At 47.0% G+C, this 26,849-nt stretch overlaps 1 protein-coding gene across 1 annotated transcript; it reads left to right on the top strand.

Annotated features, from left to right (window-relative positions):
- Window positions 1-1,664: 1,664 nt before the first annotated feature.
- On the top strand, window positions 1,665-26,184 carry LOC311311011 (SPRY domain-containing protein 3-like). The gene is made up of 11 exons (XM_084440623.1): window positions 1,665-1,753; window positions 2,027-2,185; window positions 2,928-3,003; window positions 5,797-5,921; window positions 6,255-6,390; window positions 6,592-6,780; window positions 17,899-18,048; window positions 22,556-22,613; window positions 24,298-24,417; window positions 24,586-24,713; window positions 25,207-26,184. Exons 2-11 carry the CDS (start codon window positions 2,058-2,060, stop codon window positions 25,339-25,341), a joined length of 1,245 nt encoding a protein of 414 aa, XP_084296749.1. The 5' UTR covers window positions 1,665-1,753; window positions 2,027-2,057; the 3' UTR covers window positions 25,342-26,184.
- Window positions 26,185-26,849: the final 665 nt, after the last annotated feature.

The following is a 26,849-nucleotide window of genomic DNA, read 5'->3' on the forward strand; positions in this document are numbered from 1 at the left end:
ATAGATAGATAGATAGATAGATAGTACTATATGAATCCCCCTACTAATCCCCAATGGGGAAATTCCAAAAATACATAGAATAGAAAGTTAAATTTGCCATATATAACCACTACATGTACAGGTACATTGGAATTCTTGTCATTGTTTGTCCTTATACAGTAGTGACTTAGCACTAACCAGTTCCTCATTCCAGTCCTACAGTAGGTATGTAGCTAGACAGTTCAAGGTTCCCGGACAGGAAGTTTACTGTCTGTAGTCTAGCAGTCTATCAATTTGATCCTCATCTACACATTCCATCCAATCATGGGAGACTGTGTCCCCGTGGCAGGGATTATAGGGGATGTGGAATAGATTAGTCCATATGTTCCACATCCCTTAGTCTACGTCTTCCACACCCCCTAGTCCATATGTCCCCCCAGACTCCCCATGACTAGTGCACGTTGTGAGTTATTGCCATACTAATACATTAGTTTTTGTTCTGATTTTGGGGTGTCTCTCCGACCAGAAGGAAGTGGCTGGATCGGAAAGTGAACTGCTGTGCATGGGAGGCTGCTGTGTTGTGATATTGGGCAGCTGACATAGTAATCTGTGTGAAACCTTGTCCAAACCATCAGTCTTTATACTGCTTTCACCTCCCTTTAGTCTTTGTGACAGTCAGATACATTGGAATGCGGCCTACATAAAGCAGGTAGCTGAATGCCACACCCATAGCTGAATGCCCATATGAATTTTGCACGTGCAGTTGCCATGACGTAGATTAGAATTACAAATAATGAGCATAAAAGAGTCACGTGCAGAGTGCATGATGAAATTTTTAAAAAATGACTAATGTAAAAAACAAACAAAAAAACACATAAAACCCATGAGACTTTGATCAAACTGAAAGGGTGCAGCCGCTCCATTCAACCGGAAGATGACTAAGGCCGAGATCTGTGATTAATTCTTCCATCACAGGAAGTACATTCCTCCATGTGTGTGTCATACTGGACTAGAATGCGGGTGTACGTGGGGAGACCACCTTCCTAAAAGGACTTAGGCTATCACAGGAGCTGCTATTTGAAGCTGTAGCCAATCTGGCAACCAATTGTCTACATAACTGCAAGCAACATTTGCTGGCTGACTGTCTTATGTTCCAAATTCATGGCCTAGAAAGGTGTTCAATTCCCATGTTTCATAGTGAAAAATATTCCAAGCAATGTGCCAGAACTAACATACATAGTCAATGCAATTGGTTCATTCACCCTTCGACCATTCGAACCCTAAAAATAATCGACATTTATAAATTCACTGTCTCTGGTAGAATACTATCACATCACCACCAACATCACGTTAGATGTATATTTCAACAATGGACTGTTATGTGTAAACACAAAAATGTTAAAAGCATAACGTTGATGCCTAATAAAAAAGTAAAGTAAAAGTTATGGGCCGGAGTGCCCGGATTGGCTCAGTCTGGGGTTAGATAGATCTATATAGGGTTAGGGTTAGGGTTAGGGTTAGGGATAGGGTTAGGGTTAGGGTTAGGTATTTGTGTTAGGGTTAGGGTTGTCCAATGAAAACTCGCGGGGGCGTGGTTATGGCAGAAGTTGGTTGGGGAAAAAAATGACGCGGAGGCGTGGTTGTAACATGATGTCATCAACAAGCGCCATCCCCCCTCTGCGCGTTGTTGTTTACAGTGAGGTCGCAAACTAGACATCTGTCAACAACAACGACCGAATGTGGCTACAAATTCAGAGAGTTGCCCAAATATACGGTGGGTAACTTTCGGTATATCGGTTTTTAATGATTGTAATCTTGGTCTCTGTGTGCTGTTCTGTTCTTACGAATAGCTAGTCGAGCAAAATTCAAATGACAGATGATATTAGTGATACCGTTAGCTAGCTAGCTAGTTAGCATTAGCTACTTTTGGCACTCAGGTTGTTGAATTTGTCTTTTTTCCAATAAACAATCAGCCATTCTTCTTCATATTATAGTAAGGTGTGTTAAAAAGTAGTTTAACACATAATTGTTTGTTCTTGCGTGTTAGTTAGTTAGCTAGGCAGCTAGCTAGCTGAGTAATGGACGACATCAACCTCCACTACCGCTTCCTGAACTGGAGGAGGAGGATCCGGGAGATCCGGGAGGTGCGGGCCGTCCGGTACCGGGAGCGCTTCAAGAGGATGCTCAGACACGGGGACGTGCTCAGGTGAGGGGAAACCTACAGCCTAACCTAACCCTAACCTCTCCTAACCCTAACCTAGCCCTAACCCTAACCCTAACCCCACCTTAGCCTAACCTAACCCTAACCCCACCTTAGCCTAACCTAGCCCTAACCCTAACCTCACCTTAGCCTAACCCTAACCTAACCCTAACCCTAACCTCACCTTAGCCTAAACTAGCCCTAACCTCACCTTAGCCTAACCTAGCCCTAACCCTAACCTCTCCTAACCCTAACCTAGCCCTAACCCTAACCTCACCCTAGCCTAACCTAGCCCTAACCCTAACCTCACCTTAGCCTAACCTAGCCCTAACCCTAACCTCACCTTAGCCTAACCTAGCCCTAACCCTAACCTCACTTTAGCCTAACCTAGCCCTAACCCTAACCTCACTTTAGCCTAACCTAGCCCTAACCTCTCCTTAGCCTAACCTAGCCCTAACCCTAACCTAGCCCTAACCCTAACCTCACCTTAGCCTAACCTAGCCCTAGCCCTAACCTTACCCTAGCGTTAATACGAGGACAGAATGTACCCATGCAGTCACCTCATATCTGAGACAAGTGAACGAGTACACATTTAAGGAAATATTTTTGAGGAATCATTCACACCCTCGGAACCCTCTCCTCTCTGTCCTGTCAGCAGCATCTTGTGGTTTTGACCTAGAAATTCACGTCACCTGAAATAACTATGGTTGCATACAGATCAATTAAAACACTGTTCTTTCACATATAGTTACCAAGGCAACTCTGATGAAGTTGGGTGTTATGTGGCCCCGAGGCCGCTATCAAAAGGAAACAGCTATTTTGAGGTAAGGTCATTAATTATACAGGATTGTTGTAGGTGTCCACAACTTTGTGGTTCATCTTAATTCATGTGATTTATGTTAATTGTTTGACATGACACAGTACTATACTGTAATCTGTATTTCAGTTTCCCAAATGTGACACTTGTGTAACAGTGGCTCCCAGAATCCTCTTTTGTTTCCTCAGTCTCATTTATCAATCAATCAATCAATCAAAGCTTTATTTGTATTTGTTTAAGGATGGGGATCATTAATTTGTATTGATATTGATACCGTTATTGAGTCTGCTTAATGATCCGGGTCCTTACTGATACCACTATCCATACTTTTCTATGGGAAAAACGAGACGGACGGCTGTTGTTTAACAGAACTGGTTTTGCAAGTGCTCGACCGTTTCGCACGCTCTGCCATTTTCTCAACAAGCAAACTTGGGAACAAGTGTGCAAGGCAATAAAATTAACAGCGGTTGGCATGCAATTCAATTGAATTCAAAAACTTTATCAATCGTTTGTGCACCATGATCGGATGTATAATGTGGGTGACCGGACGTCCCGACTGCCCGTGTCAAGCCGGTTGTACCGAGAAATATCTGTAGAACACTAGTTTTCAACATTCACTGGTTTTAACCACAACATAATGTGATGCTTGTTAACAGTGCTCACATGACATTTATCAAGTTAATATGATCTTTACGTCGACATTCCTACCTACAGGACTAAAAGTGTAGCCGAGTGTGTGCAGACCAATTGCATGCTGGGAAGCTGTCCATGATGCTGAAACTGAAATACTTGTATCATTCTGAATGAAAACTCCTGGTTTTGGTGCTCGAGGATTATATATGTCTACTTGTGCGCTTGCATGAACGTGCAGTAGCCTAGCCTACACTTTTGATTGTCCCGGTTAAAATGGTCACTCGGCTGTAGGCTCGATAGCAGACCTGATAAGCTCCGACCTTATTGATTACCGGGTCTTGAGAAATTTGGAACCGGGTCCTTTTGGACCCGTGTTTTGATCCCCATCTCTAGTCTCGATGGCCTGTGTGATTTCTGACAGTTAAAGACCGTTGGTTCAAGACCATCATGCGCCTGATTCCATCACAAGTCACACCCTCTTCATTAGCCGGTCTGTCCTCAAAGGGCTGCACAGCTGCTAAATTTAGCTGACATGTTCAAGTAAAAATAGTTCGCAGAGACCAGCCCAAAGAATGTTTTTTTTGGATCCCACTCACATTTGAACAAATTATCTGACAAATGGATCAAACATTGTATTTTTACAGTTGCAAAGACTGTGGCGTGTAACAGAACTCCTCAGTTCATCAGTAGCTTTTTTAAAATACCGCTCCCTCCAGACTAAATCATAAAGACAGCAGGCTCATAAAAGAAGTCCTGGGTTTTGGGAAAGCACAGGAAAGGAGGCCTTGGCCGGACATAAGGGATAGGGAGAGGCATGCTGGGTAGTATTGGCCTCATGATGGTATTCCAGGTCTGGAGGTAGAGAGAAGGAGTCTTGAGCCGGTCTTTGGCGTTGGAGGATTGATTGGGCTGGCCAGACTCCGTAAGCGTCTCACTCCATGCCTACGCCTTCTTTAACTGTCATGCAAGGGAAATCGTATTCCACTTTTAAGGAATGACACACCTTAACATGAATAAAACACCACCATGTTTATGAAACACAGACTGTAGCTATTTCCCCCCTTTTTATTTGGCTTTTCTATTTTTGACACATTGTCTTAAATTATCTAATCTTTCATGACTCTCATTGTCTTAAATTATCTAATCGTTCATGACTCTCATTGTCTTAAATTATCTAATCTTTCATGACTCTCATTGCCAAAACACTGATGTCATTCATCAATCATGTAACAACACATTTAGCTTTGTCCGCCATGCTTGTGTTTAGCATTAAGAGGCTTCGGCTTTTGAGACTTTCACCATGTTTGTAAAGGGAGCGTTTAAAACCGGCCACCTATCAGTAAATTCCTCAGCACACATGTTTCCGGATCAGGTAGGTGAGGTTAACCCGTTCATCCATCCACCCTACCCTGCCCAAACCCCTGCTCTACATCCCAGGATACGTGGGACATGTGACAGAATGACAACAGAACAGAACAGCGAGACCAGGACATGTTCTCTCTCACACACTCCAGAGACTGGCAGTGAGGTCATGGAGAAAAACATAATGGTTTCCCTTCTCCCAGCTCCAGATCTGTCAGGCTGCGTTCCGAATCGCATACTTCTACTTCTTACTACCAGTACCTACTACAGCTGCCCTTAGAAAGTACGTACTTTGCAAGCAGTAGGCATCCAATTGGGACATACTACCTTGTCATAACATTGCGCCTTGAAATTTGCCCACATCCGTCGCTGTCCATAACGCGACATTCGTCTACAGCTGTCATGACTCGCACATGTAACGCACATTTCCGCTGCGCACAGGATTGTGGGTCAGAATAGCCAGAAAAGCCTGCTGGCTTGAATACTGCAAAATACGACCGGATGTAGTAGGACATCCTGGTATTTTTGCCATACTGCATGTGGCATACTATGTATTGGGACATACTACATCCTGTTTTGGCATACTATATAGTAGGGTAGTATGTGATTCGGAACGCAGCCCCTGTGTTCTGATTGCACTGCTTTCAGGATTAGCCCCCGCCCCCGGGATGATGTCATAATTAATCGCCATTGGTAGTGAAGTGTGTACTTCAGTCACAGGTGTCTACCACCCACGCAAGGAAACATGAAGGGGGATGTTTCTCTGACTGTCGCCCACCACGATGATGCTCTGCCGTGTTTTCAGGTGACCATCGTTGATACCGGAGTGCGGGGGATGATAGCTGTTGGCCTGGTGCCTCTGTACTACAAGCTGGACCACCAGCCCGGCTGGCTCCCACACTCCGTGGCTTACCATGCTGATGACGGCAAGTAGGTGTTGTGCCCCTGTGCTAACAAGAGTTGAAACCCACTCTACATGTTCTGTATATTCAATGGTAATTGGTAAATGGACTGCACTTATATAGCGCTTTTCCACCTTAGCAGCACTCAAAGCGCTTTACAATGGCCTCTCATTCACCCATTCACACACACATTCACACACCAATGGCGGTAGCTGCCACGCAAGGTGCTAACCCGCTCATTGGGAGCAATTTGGGGTTAGGTGTCTTGCTCAAGGACACTTCGACATGTGGACAGTCGGAGCTGGGATTCGAACCACTGACCCTTCGATCATTGAACGACCCGCTCACTGCTGTTTTACAGGCTGTATAACGGAAACACTGTCGGACAGCAGTTTGGGCCGAAATGTCACCGTGGCGACCGGATAGGCTGTGGGATTTTCCTGGAGTCGTTAGAGAACGGACAGACTACTGTGTTCTTCACCAAGAACGGCAAAGAAGTACGAATCCTTATTGACCCACTCTCGTTGTGCTACTACACACACACACACACACACACACACACACACACACACACACACACACACACACACACACGCAAACTCAAGAAATCACCTCACTTTGATATTGGCACGTTTGTATGAACACCTTTGTAGTCCACACATATAGCTTGGCCCACCAGTATTTGTGTGTGTGTCCAGGTGGGTACGGTGGTGGTCCCGGGGTCTCCGGACGCTCTCTACCCCGCCGTGGGAATGCACTCGCTGGGGGAGGAGGTGCAGCTAGACCTGCAGGCGGAGTGGGGGACGGAGGAGGAGGACGGACTGATGATGGTGGACAGCCATGAGGATGAGTGGGGCCGTCTGCACGATGTCAGGGTCACTGGCACGGTAAGGCTTTGAGAAGAAGACATAACACACTACCCACGTGTAGCCCATACGTTTCTACTTCCCATATGTTTCTACTGCCATTACGTTTCTACTGCCCATATGTTTCTACTGCCTGTACGTTTCTACTGCCCGTACGTTTCTACTGCCCATACGTTTATGCAGCCTATACGTTTCTACTGCCCATGCGTTTCTACTGCCCATGCGTTTCTACTGCCCATACGTTTATGCTGCCCATACGTTTCTACTGCCCATATGTTTCTACTGCCCATGTGTTTATGCTGCCCATGCGTTTATGCTGCCCATACGTTTATGCTGCCCGTACGTTTATGCTTGCCCAGGGCTGGGGTTCCCCTGGGGTTCGAACCCGGATCTCCTTTTGGACAGACACTGTTTTAACCAGCTACACCGATGAAAAGATAGCTCTTCATTGGCGTGGGTGTATGGCATTCAAACTGGTGGAGTGAGTTTAACCAACAACTCGCTACGTACTCAGGACTCACAAGGACTCTGTTTCACTCGGTTACACACTCAGTCTCTTACAGAGTAGTTACATGGTTACATAACAGTAGCCATGTTTCCATCCACACGTTTTATGCAAATTAAGTTATATCGAATTAAAAATGCCTTATGGAAACAGTAAAATTCGATTAAAAATCATGAAAATCAACAAAAAGTTTGTACTCATCGGATTTTCTCTTGTTCGATAAAAGTCTTTTGTGATAAATGCTTTATCCGATTTAAAGCTCTAGATGGAAACGCACGTTCACCGGCTTTATTCGCATTCATATCTTTAGCGATCCTCACACAATTCGATTGAGAAGTGGATGGAAACATGGCTTGTGCCTCTATCCTAGGAAGCAAAGAGACAGAGAGAGTGTTTGTTTTAGCGGTTTGTTTTTGGATCGATGTCTCGTCCTCCCTGGGTTCCAGTGTTGATGTCTGTGTTGGTAACTGTGAGCAGAGACCTGGTGGTGCTGGTATGTTTGCTGCAGGCTCTGCTGGTTGTGAGCAGAGACCTGGTGGTGCTGGTATGTTTGCTGCAGGCTCTGCTGGTTGTGGGCAGAGACCTGGTGGTGCTGGTATGTTTGCTGCAGGCTCTGCTGGTTGTGGGCAGAGACTCGGTGGTGCTGGTATGTTTGCTGCAGGCTCTGCTGGTTGTGGGCAGAGACTCGGTGGTGCTGGTATGTTTGCTGCAGGCTCTGCTGGTTGTGGGCAGAGACTCGGGGGTGCTGGTATGTTTGCTGCAGGCTCTGCTGGTTGTGAGCAGAGACTCGGTGGTGCTGGTATGTTTGCTGCAGGCTCTGCTGGTTGTGGGCAGGGACTCGGTGGTGCTGGTATGTTTGCTGCAGGCTCTGCTGGTTGTGGGCAGACTCGGTGGTGCTGGTATGTTTGCTGCAGGCTCTGCTGGTTGTGGGCAGACTCGGTGGTGCTGGTATGTTTGCTGCAGGCTCTGCTGGTTGTGGGCAGGCAGGATTCGTGCAGCTCCCCAGCACACCTGGGAACAGCACACCTGTACAGGACCACATGGTCTTCAGGTGACAGACGGGGCTCTTGGGCTTGGAATGCTCTCTTTAGAGATTTTGCTTTAATTAAAAAAATTAAACAGCCTGACTATCAGGCGCATTGTTTGCATGTTTTCTTATAGTTCACATTTTCAATCAGAATCAGAATCGGAATTTGTTTTATTGCGATTGTAGTTTTTCAACATATTAGGAACTTGCTTTCAGGCATAGTGGATATTCACTGGTGATTGATGGTGTTTGCATGGCTGTTATAAATACCAGCATTGGTTTCCTGGCAACACCAGGCCTAGTTGGAGGCATACAGTCAGAGAAAACCACAGCACTTCCTGATTGGTCCAGGAACAGTGTCTTCCAGTGTTCCAGGTCGTCTTCTTTACCAAATTCGCGTTATTTTACTTCAGAAAATATAATCGCAGTATTTAAAAGAGTACATTTAGACACCGTCCCCTCTCCTCTCATACACTCTTTGTGCTTTCTGGTCTCTCTTCCTAACATGAGGCCTGCTGTTCTGATCTCTCTTCCTAACATGAGGCCTGCTGTTCTGGTCTCTCTTCCTAACATGAGGCCTGCTGTTCTGATCTCTCTTCCTAACATGAGGCCTGCTGTTCTGGTCTCTCTTCCTAACATGAGGCCTGCTGTTCTGATCTCTCTTCCTAACATGAGGCCTGCTGTTCTGATCTCTCTTCCTAACATGAGGCCTGCTGTTCTGATCTCTCTTCCTAACATGAGGCCTGCTGTTCTGATCTCTCTTCCTAACATGAGGCCTGCTGTTCTGATCTCTCTTCCTAACATGAGGCCTGCTGTTCTGTTCTCTCTTCCTCACATGAGGCCTGCTGTTCTGATCTCTCTTCCTAACATGAGGCCTGGTGTTCTGATCTCTCTTCCTAACATGAGGCCTGCTGTTCTGATCTCTCTTCCTAACATGAGGCCTGGTGTTCTGATCTCTCTTCCTAACATGAGGCCTGCTGTTCTGATCTCTCTTGCTAACATGAGGCCTGCTGTTCTGATCTCTCTTCCTAACATGAGGCCTGCTGTTCTGATCTCTCTTCCTAACATGAGGCCTGCTGTTCTGGTCTCTCTTCCTAACATGAGGCCTGCTGTTCTGTTCTCTCTTCCTAACATGAGGCCTGCTGTTCTGTTCTCCCTAACATGAGGCCTGCTGTTCTGATCTCTCTTCCTAACATGAGGCCTGCTGTTCTGATCTCTCTTCCTAACATGAGGCCTGCTGTTCTGGTCTCTCTTCCTAACATGAGGCCTGCTGTTCTGATCTCTCTTCCTAACATGAGGCCTGCTGTTCTGGTCTCTCTTCCTAACATGAGGCCTGCTGTTCAGGGACCTGACTCTGAGACCAGGTGGTGTCCAGCTCTGTTTGTTTGGGGTCTTTAGATCCACGTTCAAATGCACAGATACACTTACCCACAGCGGTTGGACAGGGGTCAGTGGAGCAGATCATGCGGGGATACAGGGTGGGTTCACCACAACACAGGATAGCAAACCTTCCCTCACTCTACACATGGCGCTATTTATAACCACTCACCTCACGCTGAAGATGGGAAGATTAGACCGTTTGTGGAGCAGCTGTGAGTTTCTTGTTTTCCACAGCAAGTTTTTTTTTGTTCATTATTGGAATGAGATGAGACGTGTCTCGAGTCACGTAGAGATGGGCAGCGTTGTGTCAGACCTGCTGTACAGTAACTGTACTTTCATTGTTCAGGAGGGAGGAAGTAGACAGATGCATGACTACGTGCTTGATTCTGTCCAACTGCCAAAGGAATACGACATCAGTTTCGGTTGTGTTTGGGTGCGCTTGATATTGTCCACAGGTTTCGGTGGAGCCAGGAGTGTGAAGGAGGCGGGGGGTTAGGAGCTAGGGGATTTGCGGGGGGTCTCATACACACCAGCGACTTCAGCAAGAACGTCTTTCCTTTTCTCTGTAGTCTCTCTCTTAGTTCTGATGTAGATTTATGATGAAGGGAAGTGTGTGTAGTATGAGTGTGTGTTCGTCCCCCCTCCCCTATAGTGTGTGTGTATAGTATGTACGTGTGGTAGGGGGATGGGGGGTCTGTCTGGAGGTAGCCATGAGACTGAGAGCCCTGTGTCTGACTTGGGGTTGGGGGGTGGAGGGGAGGGGTGAGTGAGTGCAGCTGAATGGCCGAGGGGCAGGCACGGCTAACCTGCATACCTCCTTCACTTTTAATTGCCCCTGACTTCCACAAATACGCCCCTGTCCTGCTTCCGTGTCAGGACAACGCCCAGAAACCCTGTCCATCATCCAGCCACCCACCCAAACCAGCCCACTGCCTTCACCATGACAGGCCCAGCCCTGTCCATCATCCAGCCTCCCACCCATACCAGCCCCCTCCCACCCATACCAGCCCCCTCCCACCCCTACCAGCCCCCTCCCACCCCTACCAGCCCCCTCCCACCCATACCAACCCCCACCCACCCATACCAGCCCCCTCCCACCCATACCAGCCCCCTCCCACCCCTACCAACCCCCTCCCACCCCTACCAGCCCCCTCCCACCCCTACCAGCCCACTGCCTTCACCACGACAGGCCCAGCCCTGTCCATCATCCCGACTCCCACCCATACCAGCCCCCTCCCACCCATACCAGCCCCCTCCCACCCATACCAGCCCCCTCCCACCCATACCAGCCCCCACCCACCCCTACCAGCCCCCTCCCACCCATACCAGCCCACTGCCTTCACCACCACGGGTCCAGCCCCCTCCCACCCATACCAGCCCCCTCCCACCCATACCAGCCCCCTCCCACCCCCACCCACCCCTACCAGCCCCCTCCCACCCATACCAGCCCACTGCCTTCACCACCACGGGTCCAGCCCCCTCCCACCCATACCAGCCCCCTCCCACCCATACCAGCCCACTGCCTTCACCACCACAGGTCCAGCCCCTTACCCCTCACACTCACACACACTCCCTACGTGGAGGAAGCTGCCAAGAATCCCAGGGCAGGTTTAGGCTGGGGAAAGTGAAAATGGATGCTGGCATGGGATCTTAGAGCTGTGTGCCCCAAATCTCCACATCATGGGAAATTGTTGTGGAGTATATGATTAGGCTTTTCAGGAAATGTTCACCAAATATCCCTGCCAGACAGATACGGAAGTATGTGGAAAAACAGTGTTAGAAGTCCATCTCTCTGTCCAGAGACCCAGAGTGCGACTAAATTGGTTGCTAATGGTCACTAAATTGCGACCACTTCTCTGTCCAGTGTGACTGAATTTTTTTATTTACCAGAGCGAGTAGAATCTAGCTGGTTGGATTCCTCTTTTGTTCTCTCTCCTCTTAATAGGAAAACCGTGACTTGGTCAAACAGCTAGAATTATCATTATTTATTATGACTACCATGCATTTAGTTTGCTAGAGATATCATTATTTATTATGACTACCATGCATTTAGTTTGCCTTGGGCTTGTTTCATTAGCAACCTGTTTCAGCTGCCAACAATTTGCACAAAGTCAGTGTCTAGCGGCTCATTTAGGCTACATACTGGAAAATCTCTCACCATAGGATAGTAGCAACATTAACACAACAAATATCAATTCGCGGTTGAACACAGACATCCTCGTATCTCCTGTCTGTCTTTCTGTCTCAAGTCTCTTAAAGGGGCCATTCCATCAAAATCCATTTTCAGTGCATGGTTATTGTTCAGTGTTCAATATTTGCCTTTCAAACAAGACAGATTGTAAATCCTTGAGAATTTTAGTGGAGTGCAGGTAAAAGTTATTGAAATTTGATTTTCTTTTGTAAGGTTTATTGAAAGTAGTAAGCATGGAGGCAGGAAACTCTTGGTAGTTTATAGAAAGTCGGTATACAGGGAGGCATGGGTGGGGTCTGAAAGGAACAAATACAAAGGCTGGTGTATCTGTCAGTCACCAGTAGGGCTGGGTATCGAGTCGAATTTCAAGAATCGATTCGATTCCGATTCACAAGGTTCAGAATCGATTATCATGATTCGATTCGATTCAATATCGATTCGGTTAGTGTTACTAAAACCTTTTTTTTTTTTTTTTTGCTGTAACCTTAATTACATGACAGCCAAGTTATGCAACTCGGTACTAGGGCTGGGTATCAATACTGATTTTCAAAAATGAATGAATGAATGAATCATTGAATGAATGAATGAACTATTCATGCCTTCATTTATTCATCCATTAATTAAATAAAAGATCGATTTTGGGATTCCTGAATTCGATGAATCGATTTTTTAAACCCAGCCCTAGTCACCAGTAATGATACAGTAATATACAGTTCACAGTCACCAGTAATACAATGACACAATAATACACTGTGCAACAATCCACTAAGTAGAACTATCATAAGAGCACAAAAGGAACATGGTCAAAAATGCAGAAAATGGGTGCTCACTGACTTAGCTAGCGTTAGCTAGCATACAAGACTCATTCACAAATATTACGCAATACTGCATGGGTCCTTCATAATATAAACTGGGAGTAGGCCTATAAAGTATGCAATGCTTTGAAAATATTCACACATTTTGTAAACTGCTGGAACTCCTACAGTTTTGAAAGCTCACACACATTATACATCAAAACATTCACACAACTGTGCTGATTCATACAATGTAAGTATCTAAGCTGTGTGACTTACCATTTTTGAGGTATGACGATTTGTTCGGCAACTGCGCTCCCCATTGAAACATATAGTGCTGCACTAACTTTTGAGCTCCTCATTTTGCATTTTTACCCTTTTTCTAACTTGTCGCCATGCCTACAGTGTTTAAGCTATACGGACATATTATACATAGAAATGTTCTGCAAGTTCTCAGGATTCCTATGGTGTCAATATATAAGCTGTAACATTTATAGTTTTTGCGATAGAGCTGTCTGAAGTGGACCATGTCTAGGATCAGAGTGTCGGTTGGGATTAGAGCGGTGGCAGCTGTTGCTTGTGAGTGTGCTCATTATGCTTTTTGCATGTGTGTTGTTGTGAGTGTGCTCATTGTGTATGTGTGTTGTTGTGAGTGTGCTCATTGTGTGTGTGTTGTCTCCAGCGGAGCTTCAAACCAGGTCTTTAGGCCTTAACGCAGCCTTAAGCTGTTTAAAACCGTTATTGTATTAAAAGGTGGTGACATACCATGACGCTGTCGACACCACGCTGCCCCATGGTGTTCTGGGACGGATGATGAAACCGTCTCTCCCACATGGCTGCAGTGCAGTGGTGTGCAGCCCAGGAAAAGTGTGTGTGTGTGTGTGTGTGTGTGTGTGTGTGTGCAGGCAGGGAGAGTGTGTGTGTGTGTGCGTGTGCGTGTCGGAAACACACTGCCCGAGGGGCTTAGCACCGAGCCAGGCCCCGCGTCGCTGCTGCCTGCCAGGCCGTCTCCTCAGAGGCCGCTCTGCCCCACACCTGCCCAGGGGAGGAGCTTATTGGCTCTGGTAATGGCTGGGCGTTCACCAGGGACAGCGAGGCTCTGTCAGGCTGACGCCTCAACAGACACGACAGACGGACAGATTTATGGCAGCTCGTCAGAAACCCGGACAGGGCAGGTGTTACCTGCACTTACGCTCAGAGACGACTCTGCACAAACACACGGGAAAGAAAAACAGACAGGGATATTGTTTTATCCCCCCCATGTATGAGAAAGAGCAGATTTTTGCTGGTTTAAAAATGAGCTTTCTTACACCACGTCTGATACATCGTAATAGAAATGTGACGATCGTCCCCACGACGGTTGCAAAATTCCGGGAATATTCAAATTTGAAAGTTTTCGTGGGAATTAACGGGAATTAATGGTAATTCATTGGAATTAACAGGGTTTGGGGGTAATTTATATTAACTGTATTTACCTCGTCATATACAGTAAGTAAGTACATTTTATTTATATAGCACTTCTCACAGAGAGGACTCACAAAGTGCTTCACACAGGTTAAAATGCATACAAAGAATCAACAAAATTAAACACAGGAAACAGGACAACAGCCATAAACATACAGTTAAATGAATTAAACAAACGCCTGTCTAAACAGAAGCTTCTTTAGCTGCTGCTTAAAAATTCCCACAGAGGCCGCAGCTCTCAAGTCCTGAGGAAGAGCGTTCCACAATCTGGGTGTCACAGACTCAAAGGCTCTGTCCCCTGAAACGGACGTTTGAGATCATCTAACTTCCGTAGTTTGACGTATTTCCGACGCAAACAAGCTATGAGGGTGGGACATTTGTTTAGAGGAATTTGATTGGAACATTGACAAGTGGACGGGTTTTAAGAACTTTAGACAGATTCGATAGAAGGATAGCGTTGATTGACGGGTGGATGTCGTGAGATTATTGGCCATAAAATCTAAGGTACCTGTTGTCGTCATTGCACGTGACCTACCGTTTTCCAGGAAGTAAGAAATTATATACTTTGATATAAGATTACAACAAAAGTAGAATTTTGTAAATTTCTTGGCATACATCGTTGAATAGGTGAACACTATGACCAATTATGTGAACCAAAATGGGACAGAATGCTTTTTTCATTTCAGTGCGACTTTAAGCCCGGTGCAAGGGACAACCAACAGAGCCTGGTCAGCTGACCTCAGTGACCTGCTGGGAGCATGTGCATGGAGCAGGTCAGACAGATATACAGGCACCTGACCATGTAGGGCTTTATATGTAAGTACAAGAACCTTGAACTGGATCCTAAAATGATCTGGAAGCCAGTGCAAGGAGGCCAGGATAGGAGTAATATGAGAAGTCCTACTGGACCGGGTCAACAGCCTGGCGGCGGCATTCTGGACCAGCTGGAGGCGGTCCCAGGATGCTTTGCTGGACCAGCTGGAGGCGGTCCCAGGATGCTTTGCTGGACCAGCTGGAGGCGGTCCCAGGATGCTTTGCTGGACCAGCTGGAGGCGGTCCCAGGATGCTTTGCTGGACCAGCTGGAGGCGGTCCCAGGATGCTTTGCTGGACCAGCTGGAGGCCGTCCCAGGATGCTTTGCAGAGGCACGTAAAAAGAGGATTACAATAATCCAGGCGTGATGAGACAAAGGCATGGATAATCATTTCATTGTATCAGAGTGAGATACAATAGGTCTTGTTTTGCAATGTTTCTTAGGTGGAAAGAACATGTACCGGTCAGGGACTTAATGTGCTTGTCAAAGTGCTGATGATCAAAAATGACAGATTTCTCAGGTTAAATATGATATAACCTAAACAGTTTGCTTTGTCATAAGTTTCCGGTTTCCGTTAGAGAAAATCGGTACCGGTCAATGTGTCCGGGAAGATTAGACTTTTCTGGACAAACTGGAGAAATTCCGGTCATTATATTATAATATTAGGCCTATTATATGCGTTTGTCACGGTGATTGGCCGTTGTGTAGCTTATATATGCCATTTATTGTCTAATTCCGCAAGTTACTTTTTTGGTTTTTAATTGTGAAGCGGTGTGGTTGGTTCAAAATATTTGTTGGAAAAACGATGCAAATGGAACACAGTGGATGTTAAAGAAGGATTGAGCAAGGAGACGAATCTCATCAGTAAAGGAGTTGCATGTTAGGGTTAGGGGTTAGAGGTTAGGGGTTAGGGTTAGGGACAAATACATCAAAAACATGACCCCTGCTCGCCCCTCTTACTTCAACTGTTGTCAGGGCAGCAAGTCAACAAATACATCCTTACCCATCATTAGCAGAACCCTTCTGCCTCTACTAAACACACACACACACACACACACACACACACACACCCCTTACCTACCCATAATGAGGATCAGAGTGAGAGATTTAAGGTTCTGTCAGCACACCCACCGGATCCCGCTGATGGCTACAGGGAGGGCCAGTAAATCAGTGACCCCCCCCCACCACCCACCCACACACACACCCCCCACCCACCCACACACACACCTCTTCTGTTACTCAGCATCAGACAACAAGCAGTCATCTCTGTTCATCAAAGAAGCCAGGATGATGAGTGATACGAGGAAAGAACGACTGTGAAAGCAGAACAGTAACAAGTTATTATGCAGTAGAATTGTTTTTTCTTTGGATGAGAGGTGAAAGAGTCAGGGGTTTGCTGAGAGGGAGGGAGCGAGAGAGAGAGAGGGAGGGAGGGAGAGAGAGAAGAGAGGGAGGAGGAAAGGGAGGGAGAGAGGAAGGGAAGAGAGGAGGGTAAGAGAAGGAGCTACAGGGATGCAGAGAGTGTTAAGTCTTTAATTTATGGAGAGGAAAGTGAAAAGGGTGGCGTTGACAGGTTGAGGTAAAGTAATAATAATGATATATTTTCCCCTTGCGCTCTGTTGACAGGGTAGGGTTAGGAGTAGGCGCGTGTCTACCCCCTTGTATTTGGGGCAGAGGAGAAGGTCACCCATGGTGTAGCCTCACACAAACTAACCCTCCTCTTGCCAGCACCATGACAATTTTTTTTTAGTGGAATAATAGTTTTTCCACCTTCTCAAGTATTTGTTTTATGTGGGAACCAGGGTTCTCTGGAAGCTTGTCGGTACCCATGACTTATCTGGGTCGTTTTAGAGGAACTATTGGTTCCTAGTCAGCTAACTGTCAAGCAAGTACAGCCAGGTTATGAGCTCATTTGTTTGTGTTGAGATGCCCACTTACACACTGGAAAGTGTGTGTGTGTGTGTGTTTTTTGTGGTGTCTCGTTGAGATGGCACAGAGAATATGACCTTTGACCTATTGGCTCCCTTGTTTGGTCATCTGGAGGATGATGGAGATGCTGTTACGGTCCGTTACGGAGGTGAAATCGTCCCTAACCCTATTAACCCTGACCCGTCGGCCGTCTCTGTCAACACAAGCCACAACACAGCATCAACCCGAGAGCACTTTGCTCATTGGACGATTACAGTGTTGGGCTGCGGCGCCCCAGGGAGGTCAGGTGGTCACTGTCCCACCCGTCTGGTAGCAATCAGAGACCCTCATCTCTGGAGGTCTGAACACTGTGATGTAAGCTGAATGGATAGATGACTACTTAAATGGTAAATGGTAAATGGATTGCACATATAAAGCGCTTTTCCACCTTAGCGGCACTCAAAGCGCTTTACAATGGCCTCTCGTTCACCCATTCACACACACACTCACACACCAATGGCGGTAGCTGCCATGCAAGGTGCTAACCTGCTCATTGGGAGCAATTTGGGGTTAGGTGTCTTGCTCAAGGACACTTCGACATGTGGACAGTCGGAGCTGGGATTCGAACCACTGACCCTTCGATCACTGAACGTCCCGCTTTACCAACTGTGCTACTTATAAACCGTGGACACCTTCACATCTACTGTCTGTTCCCGCCAACCTCCCTTGGAGCAGGCTGTGTCTCGTGTGTATGCGACTGATGTGACGGTGTAGAGTTGGTTTAGTGATGTCATACTCGATCGCCTTGTTGAGAGGGGTCAGGGAAGAATTTTTACAGCTCACTTATCTGGCCCCTGGGTGATTACTGTTTTTTTGCTTCCCTCTGGAATATGTAGAGAGTGGGTCGTATGCCCACCTCCCTTGTTCTCTGTAAAGCGCATTGTGTTGCCTCTGGGTATGAAATGCGCTATACAAATAAAGCTTTGATTGATTGATTGATATTGCAGACAGATGAGGCTGAAGGGTGAGTGTCTCATGGATGTTCCTCTCCTCCCAGCTGCTGGAGTACGTGGGGAAGGGGAAGAGCATCGTGGACGTGGGCCTGGCGCAGGCCCGCCGGCCCCTCAGCACGCGCTGCCACTACTACGAGCTGGAGATCACCGACGCAGGAGAGAAGTGTTACATCGCCCTGGGGCTGGCACGCAGGGTAAGAGACTCACCTAACCCTAACCCTAACCCTGGGGCTGGCACGAAGGGTAAGAGCCTCACCTAACCCTAACCCTAACCCTGGGGCTGGCACGAAGGGTAAGAACCTCCCCTAACCCTGACCCTAACCCTAACCCTGGCACGCAGGGTAAGAACCTCACCTAACCCTAACCCTGGGGCTGGCACGCAGGGTAAGAACCTCACCTAACCCTAACCCTGGCACGCAGGGTAAGAACCTCACCTAACCCTAACCCTGGCACGCAGGGTAAGAACCTCACCTTACCCTAACCCTAACCCTGGCACGCAGGGTAAGAACCTCACCTAACCCTAACCCTGGCACGCAGGGTAAGAACCTCACCCAACCCTAACACTAACCCTGGGGCTGGCACGCAGGGTAAGAACCTCACCTAACCCTAACCCTGGCACGCAGGGTAAGAACCTCACCCAACCCTAACACTAACCCTGGGGCTGGCACGCAGGGTAAGAACCTCACCTAACCCTAACCCTGGGGCTGGCACAGAGGGTAAGAGCTTCATCCTACTAGCCATCATCATCATAATCAGTACAGTTCAATCAACTAACATCATTTTCACCTTCTGTTATCCTCATTCGAAGCTAATACTGGGATGACATTGCACCGCTATAAAGAAAACAAAATGAAACAACGGTGGTCATTTGTCCGTCCTTGAAAATCCTCCCCTCCTGCTCCGCCTCCTTCTCTTCCTCCCCTGCTTCCCTCACTGTTTCCACTGTGAGTGATGGATGACCATGAAGGAAAAAGCAAACAGAATAAATAGTCTTATTTGAACCCCTCGTTTGGTTTTCCATAGAGAAGACAAGCTGTCCCATTTACATGCTACTGTACCGTGCTAACATGCTAGTACACTGAGGCAGAGAGCTGTCCTATTTACATGCTAACATACCGTGCTAACATGCTAGCACACTGAGGCAGAGAGCTGTCCTATTTACATGCTAACATACCATGATAACATGCTAGCACACTGAGGTAGAGAGCTGTCCTATTTACATGCTAACATACCGTGCTAACATGCTAGTACACTGAGGCAGAGAGCTGTCCTATTTACATGCTAACATACCGTGCTAACATGCTAGTACACTGAGACAGAGTGCTATCCCATTTACATGCTAACATACCGTGCTAACATGCTAGTACACTGAGACAGAGGCAAACATGCTGCATCCAACCACATCCACTGACCTACACACACTCACTCTCTGTCTCTCTGCCCCCCCTCTCTCTCTCTCTCTCTCCCTCTTTTTCTCTCTTTCTGTAACTGATATCCTAACAACACACAGGAAGGTATTATTATAAACTAACTTTAGTAAGAGTTTCGCTCCTTGGGCAAGGTATGGTTGATATCCAAATTAATTTAGACTCATTCCATTGCCGTCTCATCATAATTGATAAGATGAGAGCAATTAAATGATCCATATTGTGGAAACTTGTCCACTTGTCAGCATGAGATGACTTGTCAAATGAATATTTCCACAACAGAGACATTGAACCAGATATGGCAGCCAGGATTTAATCAACATGGGAATCTGCACGTTTAATGTCAATAAGATCTCCTACTTTTAAATACTTTAGATACGGTGTCAGGTATTTGATGATTTGATTACAATTCTCGCAAGGACTACATACGTTTGTCTGCGCAGCAACATATTAAATGTAATACTCAGAGTGTGCAGCAGACAGGCAGGGCCCTGGAGGTACACGGGGCCAGAGAATACAACTGTCATTTGACTGATTGTAATCCGGGAATTGTTTTCTGAAGAAGTCTGTGGTTCTGGGGGGCCATTGTAAATCCTTCAGTCTCTCATTCCTGAGGTTACAGACAGAGCCTGTCCACCTCCAACCAGGGCCAGCCAGGCATCCTCTCATGGCCTCGCTGCACTGAGCCATTACAAAGCGTCTCAATAAGGTCTACGTCACCCAGGTTAAGCCGTCAACTGTGACTGCTCTGTAATGGATAACAGAGCGATTGGGATGCGTCACTCTAATCTCTAATCTCCCCGTCTTTCATGCCTTCATCTTTCATCTTCGTCTCCCAGTTCGGTTATCTTTTTTCACACCTCACACCACCATGCGCCAACATCTCTCCAAGTCTGTATTTAGAATCTATCTCACCTAATCTATCTCACCAACTATCTCACCATCTCTATCTCGCCTCCTCTATTTGCTGTCGCTGTCTCATCTCTCCAGCAGCCTGCCAGTAGAGCTGTGGTCATAGGGGCTTACACCGATACACAGGCATCCCCCCCCCCGCCCCCGCCCCCCTCCCTCAGTGGGAGTGGGCCTGGGCTCTTACCTGACGGCTCCACACTAGATGTCTTTGTTACAGCGCAGCACAGAGAGCAGTGCCAGCACTCAGACTGGGGCTGCCGTGAGCTCAGCTCGGATGACACCATTCCTAGGAGATGTTGCTCTTAGACTGGCATCAGTGTTTGGATAAAGCAGTTTCATCAGTGATGAGTATTTGCTTGCTTGCCGCTATCCCAAGGTCACGCTACATGATTTTAGCTGCACTACAACGATTTCCCACTTGTCGACTAGTAAAAAAAAAAAAAATACGCAAACAAAAGCCCCAGCTCGGACGCCAATCGTAGCAAGTAGCGTGAGTACGGATTGTTAGTGTGAACCGCTCCTGTTAGCATGGATCGTTAGTGTGAACCACTCCTGTGAGCACGGATCATTAGTGTGAACCGCTCCTGTTAGCATGGATCGTTAGTGTGAACCACTCCTGTGAGTACGGATCGTTAGTGTGAACCACTCCTGTGAGTACGGATCATTAGTGTGAACCGCTCGGATCGTTAGTGTGAACCGCTCCTGTGAGCATGGATCGTTAGTGTGAACCGCTCCTGTGAGTACGGATCGTTAGTGTGAACCACTCCTGTGAGTACGGATCGTTAGTGTGAACCACTCCTGTGAGTACGGATCATTAGTGTGAACCGCTCGGATCGTTAGTGTGAACTGCTCCTGTGAGCATGGATCGTTAGTGTGAACCGCTCCTGTGAGTACGGATCGTTAGTGTGAATCTCTCCTGTGAGCATGGATCATTAGTGTGAACCGTTTACGACGCAATCTGAAAGTCCCTGATGAGTTGCATCCAACTACATGTAGCAGGTTAAATATCTGGACCTGTTTGGGACAAACTAGTGAAATGAAAGTCCTCTGCTGCCCCAGCAGCTTCCAGAACCTTCTTCTTGTCTTGTCATCTTATCATTTTGTGGGGGGGGCACAATAATATTTTCTCTCAAGAATAAACTGGCACACACACAAGCTTTTCAGTTATCTGTAACCACAACAAAGCACAAACATGTCCTTGGCACGCCACAGTACGAGCAGGCAGCTACTATTATTACATATAATAAGTATTTATTTACCTCTAACTCTCTCTGCGCTCATCTCCTCAGCCATTCTCGCCTACTTAGAGCTTATTCGTCCATTTTTGGAAGCATCACTTCTCAAGTGTTTTTTGTGATGTATTTTTATTTTGAAAACACAACACAACAACATCTACAGGGCAGTCTTCTCATGTGTTTTCAGAGAGATAGTTCGGTAGATTGCCAGCTAGCCTACTTCCCCAAGGGGAAAAGTGTTAAATGTAGTTTGGAGACCAGACCGACTTGTGGGGGATTCCTCTCCATGGAACATTTTGTAATGTGTGACCCTCTGTCGCCAGTCATGAAACCTGCCACCACGTCAAGATAGTTAGACAATCGTAAAATATGTGCAGTACTGTGACCTGACAACCTTGAAAGTTGTGTAGTGTGACACGGGTTGCAAAATTCTGGAAATATTCAAAGTTGGAAACTTTCCATGGGAATTAGTGGGAATTTATGGGAATTAACAGGAATAAATTAGAAAAAAGCTGTTAAATAGGCTACAAAAAATGTGACATTTTAAAAATTCCCGAGCTTAAATTACCATGGTAAATTTACGGAAAGTTTTTGGAAATTTACCGGAAATTTTCCACCCCTTTGCAACCCTAAGTGTGACCTTGGGCTAAACCGCCCCCCTAACTACTAGGATCGTCAGTGACGTGACTCACTGTGGTGGCTGCAAAGGGCCAGACACTGTTTAATAATCTGTCAGCAGAGACATGTAGCAGATAAGAGTGAAGTAGGCGGGGGGGGGTAGTGAAGAGCTGGAGCGGTTTGTGTTAAAACCACAGCTCAGTGAATTTACTAGGGTAGGGATCCATTTATCTGCCCTGCAAGACTTGAGTTGTCTGGGCTAATGGGCAGGGTGCACCCTGGCTGGGATGGCGCCCATTAAGTGTGACTCATCGTCAGATGTTATCTGGAACAACCATGGGCCTTTTCATAGGAACCTCGTTTGATCACCTCACCTGGGGCTCTGTAGCCGCTTTATGCAGGGATGGTGAAAGACAAGGAAACTTCTGTTACCTGGAAAAGACACACACACACACACACCCCTCCATTGTTTGTTTTTTTATTGACTGCGTTTACCTTTTCCTTCATAGGACTACCCCAAGAACAGACACCCAGGCTGGAGCCGAGGCTCGATAGCCTACCATGCAGGTGAGCACCTGTCACTTCTTCCACTGCATCTGTCACCTGTATGTCCTGCTGCTGCGGACATGCATGTCTGTCTGTCTGTCTGTCTGTCTGTCTGTCTGTCTGTCTGTCTGTCTGTCTGTCTCTGTCTGCCTGTCTGTCTGCCTGTCTGTCTGTCTGAGAAGTGTACCACTGCGCTTGCGTACCATCCCACGGTTGTGAGGCTGCTGTGACGCTAACCTCTAATAACAGAAAGGAGGTGAACATTCTTGTTTATGGTTTGCTTTGTGGTCTAACCCTAAGGCCACATCAAGGAAAGCACTCAAGACACTCCTAGAGTTAAATATGTCCCAGATTCTCTCACCCTGAGGACCGTGTTGCCATTGGCTAGCATATAGAGCGATGGCAGGAGATGGAAAAGAACCAAATAAATAAATAAAACGTCCAACTCAAACACGCAGGGTTGCCCTGGACTTACCTATAGAGTGAGACAAGGTAGAGAGAGAGGAGAGAGAAGAGAGGAGAGAGAGAGAGAGAGCAGAGTTCTCCAACTCAAACATGTATGGCGCCCTGCCCCCTCCAGAAGCATGTTGCTCTCTAGGGATAAGTGTTAGGGGTTAGGGGTAAGGGTAAGGGTAAGGGTTGGGGTTAGGGGTTAGGGGTTAGGGGTAAGGGTTAGGGGTAAGGGTAAGGGGTAAGGGTTAGGGGTAAGGGTTAGGGTTAAAGGTAAGGGTTAGGGGTAAGGGTTAGGGGTAAGGGGTTAGGGGTAAGGGTTAGGGTTAGGGTTAGGGTTAGGGTTAGGGTTAGGGTTAGGGTTAGGGGTAAGGGTTAGGGTTAAAGGTAAGGGTTAGGGGTAAGGGTTAGGGGTAAGGGGTTAGGGGTAAGGGTTAGGGTTAGGGTTAGGGTTAGGGTTAGGGGTAAGGGTTAGGGTTAGGGGTAAGGGTTAGGGTTAGGGATAAGGGTTAGGGGTAAGGGTAAGGGTTAGGGTTAGGGATATGGCTTTGTCATGAGGCTGCTGTTCTGATTCCCACCTAGTGAGCTCCCTGTGTGTTTCATGTGTTCCATGCCGTTTTCCATGGGATACACCCGTCTCTCTCTCTTCCATGGGATACACCCGTATCTCTCTCTCTTCCATGGGATACACCCGTATCTCTCTCTCTTCCATGGGATACACCCGCGTCTCTCTTCTTCCATGGGATACACCCGTCTCTCTCTCTTCCATGGGATACACCCGTATCTCTCTCTTCCATGGGATACACCCATCTCTCTCTTCCATGGGATACACCCGCGTCTCTCTCTTCCATGGGATACACCCGCGTCTCTCTCTTCCTCCATGGGATACACCCGCGTCTCTCTCTTCCATGGGATACACTTGGTCTCTCTCTTCCATGGGATACACTTGGTCTCTCTCTTCCATGGGATACACCCGTCTCTCTCTCTTCCATGGGATACACCCGCGTCTCTCTCTTCCTACTCACGCTAACGATGAGAACGTGTCTCCTTCCTCCCAGATGCCCTCAGACTCCCCCTCATGGCTCAGTCACATATAAGGGCGGGTTGACATGAGGACAAGTGGAGCTTGTTTCAATCACAAGATGATGTGATTCGCAGCAGAAATGCCATTGTTATCACACGAGCTCGTGTTATGAAATGCTGAGAATTTAGATTCTCTCTCTCTCTTTTCTCTCTCTCTCTCTCTCTCTCTCAGATGATGGGAAGATGTTCCAGGGGAGTGGGGTGGGGGACCCCTTTGGTCCTCGCTGTTTTGAGGGGGACGTCATGGGCTGCGGCATCATGTTCCCCCGTGACTACATCCTGGACAGTGGAGGTGAGGCGCCACATTCTGGACTAAATTACCCTCATTCAGCAAACATGAACAATGCCATTGGTTGAAAGTGGTGATTTGATATGGCGGACATTGCTCTACATGTCCTATTTTAATCATCTGTCTTTTCCCTGCTGTCCATGGGTACGCCTGTCTGCTTGACTGCCTCAGACGACAGTGACGACGGAGAGCAGGAGGTGCGGCCCAAGCAACGCCGTGTTCAGAACGACCTGTACATGAATGATGAAGAGGAGGAGGAGGAGGGAGAGGAGCAGGAACGGGAGGGTAGGAAGGTTATGGTGAGTGACGGCGTATCTCTTCATCGTCTCGGGGGAAATGTGTCTTGGTGTGACACCGTGTCCTAACGCCGTGTCCTCAACGCGAGCGACAGGAGGAAAATAGGAACAGGGTGAGCGTCAAAAGGGCAGTTAAAACGTCGTGCCGTCGAGCGAGCGTCAGCGACAAAATGCGTTCCATTGCTTTGTTTTCTATTGTTATGTCCTAACTGGACGCGAGCGACGCGGCACAACGTTTTAACTGTCCTTTTGACACTCGCCCTGTTCCTATTTTCCTCCTGTCGCTCGCGTTGACAGGCGTTCGTTCTTTAACTGTCTTCAGTTGGGAATGTAGACAAATGACGTAACAGAACAGGAAATTTAACGGTTTCAGTTAGGACAGCAAGCATGCGATGTTACAACACAGAGCGGTATATCTGGTGGATAAGATGTTTTTTTTCCAGTAAAACCTTGTGTGTGAACGCTGTCTCACTGTGGCCCCCTGGTGTCTGAACAGGTGTTTTTCACCCGGAATGGGAAGGTGGTGGGCCGGAGGGAGGTGGGGGTGCCGGCAGGGGGCTTCTATCCCACCATCGGCATGATGAGCAGCGGGGAGAAGGTCCGGGTCGACCTGCATCCCCTCAGCGGCTAAACCCGAAACCCCAAGAGAAGACTGGATGAGGAACAACAACAAAAAAGAGGGATGAGTTGCTTGTTAGCATGTCTGGGACGATGTTGGGGGCTGGGTTTGGAGTCAACACTCTGAAATCTGTGTCCACATCAGACCCGGACGCAGCGTGTCATTTGGAAAGTCACACCTCAATGGCCTTGTCATGGTTTCTCATATCATAAGAATATAAAACACATGGGAAGAATGAGTGTACATCGGATATGTTAAGTGAATATTGTACTGCATGGGTGCCTAAAGAAAATTACTTAATTTAGTCTTCTGAGAACTCCTAGAAAGGGTTTGAAGGGAGATGTCTGGACCAATCAGAGGTCTTAAGCATCTATCAGGCGGTCTTTTAAGTTAGGACTGTTATGAGAGGGATTGAATTCAAATGCTGAAACGCTAACCAGGAGCCAAGAATTACGACTCTCAGGTATATGCCAAAATCAAAATGACTGTATAAACTATGATGCATATTTTCTACAACTATGACGATGCCATATACTTCGATCACGAGCACTTTATAAATAATTTATATGGTGTCATGATACACTACAGGTATATAAGAGGCTTCTGTGTTGCATGTCTAGACTTCTGCTCTTCTGGTTCCTTTTTGGCAGTTTAAATGGAATATAATAATGGAATTGATGAAGCTATTTCCTTATCATTTTGTTTTGATTCATCCTTTGTAACAGAACTGTATACCATCAGTATGTCGACACCGTTTTATAATTTCAAAAGGGAAGATCTTACATTCATGATATGAATACTACATTGATATGAATATACTGTATGTGTCTAAAATTATGCACATGTATGCAATGTTTAAATACCTAAATAAAGATGGAAATCTATTTCTATACAATAGCTTGTTTTGTGGATTTATTTTCAAAAAGATTGAAGACTGAAGGCCCCTGTTTCCCTCAAGACCAGTTTCATCTCGTTTCAACAGCTGTCTCCAATCAAGTCATCAACCCCTTTGTTCTCTGCACTTTGATTGCAACTGTCAGTCTGGTTGTTACATTTTCAAACTCAGATTCCCAAAAAAGTTGGTTCAAAAGTTAGCATCTGATGGTGTGTAATGCCTAATGCCATGGGTAACTTGCACATCTGTGAAGGCACCATTAATGCTAGAAGGTACATCCAGGTTTTGGAGCAGCATGCTGCCATCCAGACGACAACCCTGCTTATTTCAGCAAGACGATGAGCCACATTCTGCACGCGTTACAGCAGCATGGCTTCATAGGGAAAGAGTACGGTGGGTCCCAGACTGGCCAGCCTGTACCTGTAGGTGACTACTAGACTGGGTACTAGACTGGCCTGCCTGTACCTGTAGGTGGTTACTAGACTGGGTACTAAACTGGCCTGGGTACTAGACTGGCCTGGGTACTAGACTGGCCTGGGTACTAGAGGTACCAGACTGGCCTGCCTGTAGTCCAGACCTGTTAACAATTGAAAATGGGTGGCTCAAAATATGAAAACAGACACCC

This window comes from Borostomias antarcticus (genome assembly GCF_949987555.1).
Source record: "Borostomias antarcticus genome assembly, chromosome: 7".
In the NCBI taxonomy this organism is placed as follows: Eukaryota; Metazoa; Chordata; class Actinopteri; order Stomiiformes; family Stomiidae; genus Borostomias; species Borostomias antarcticus.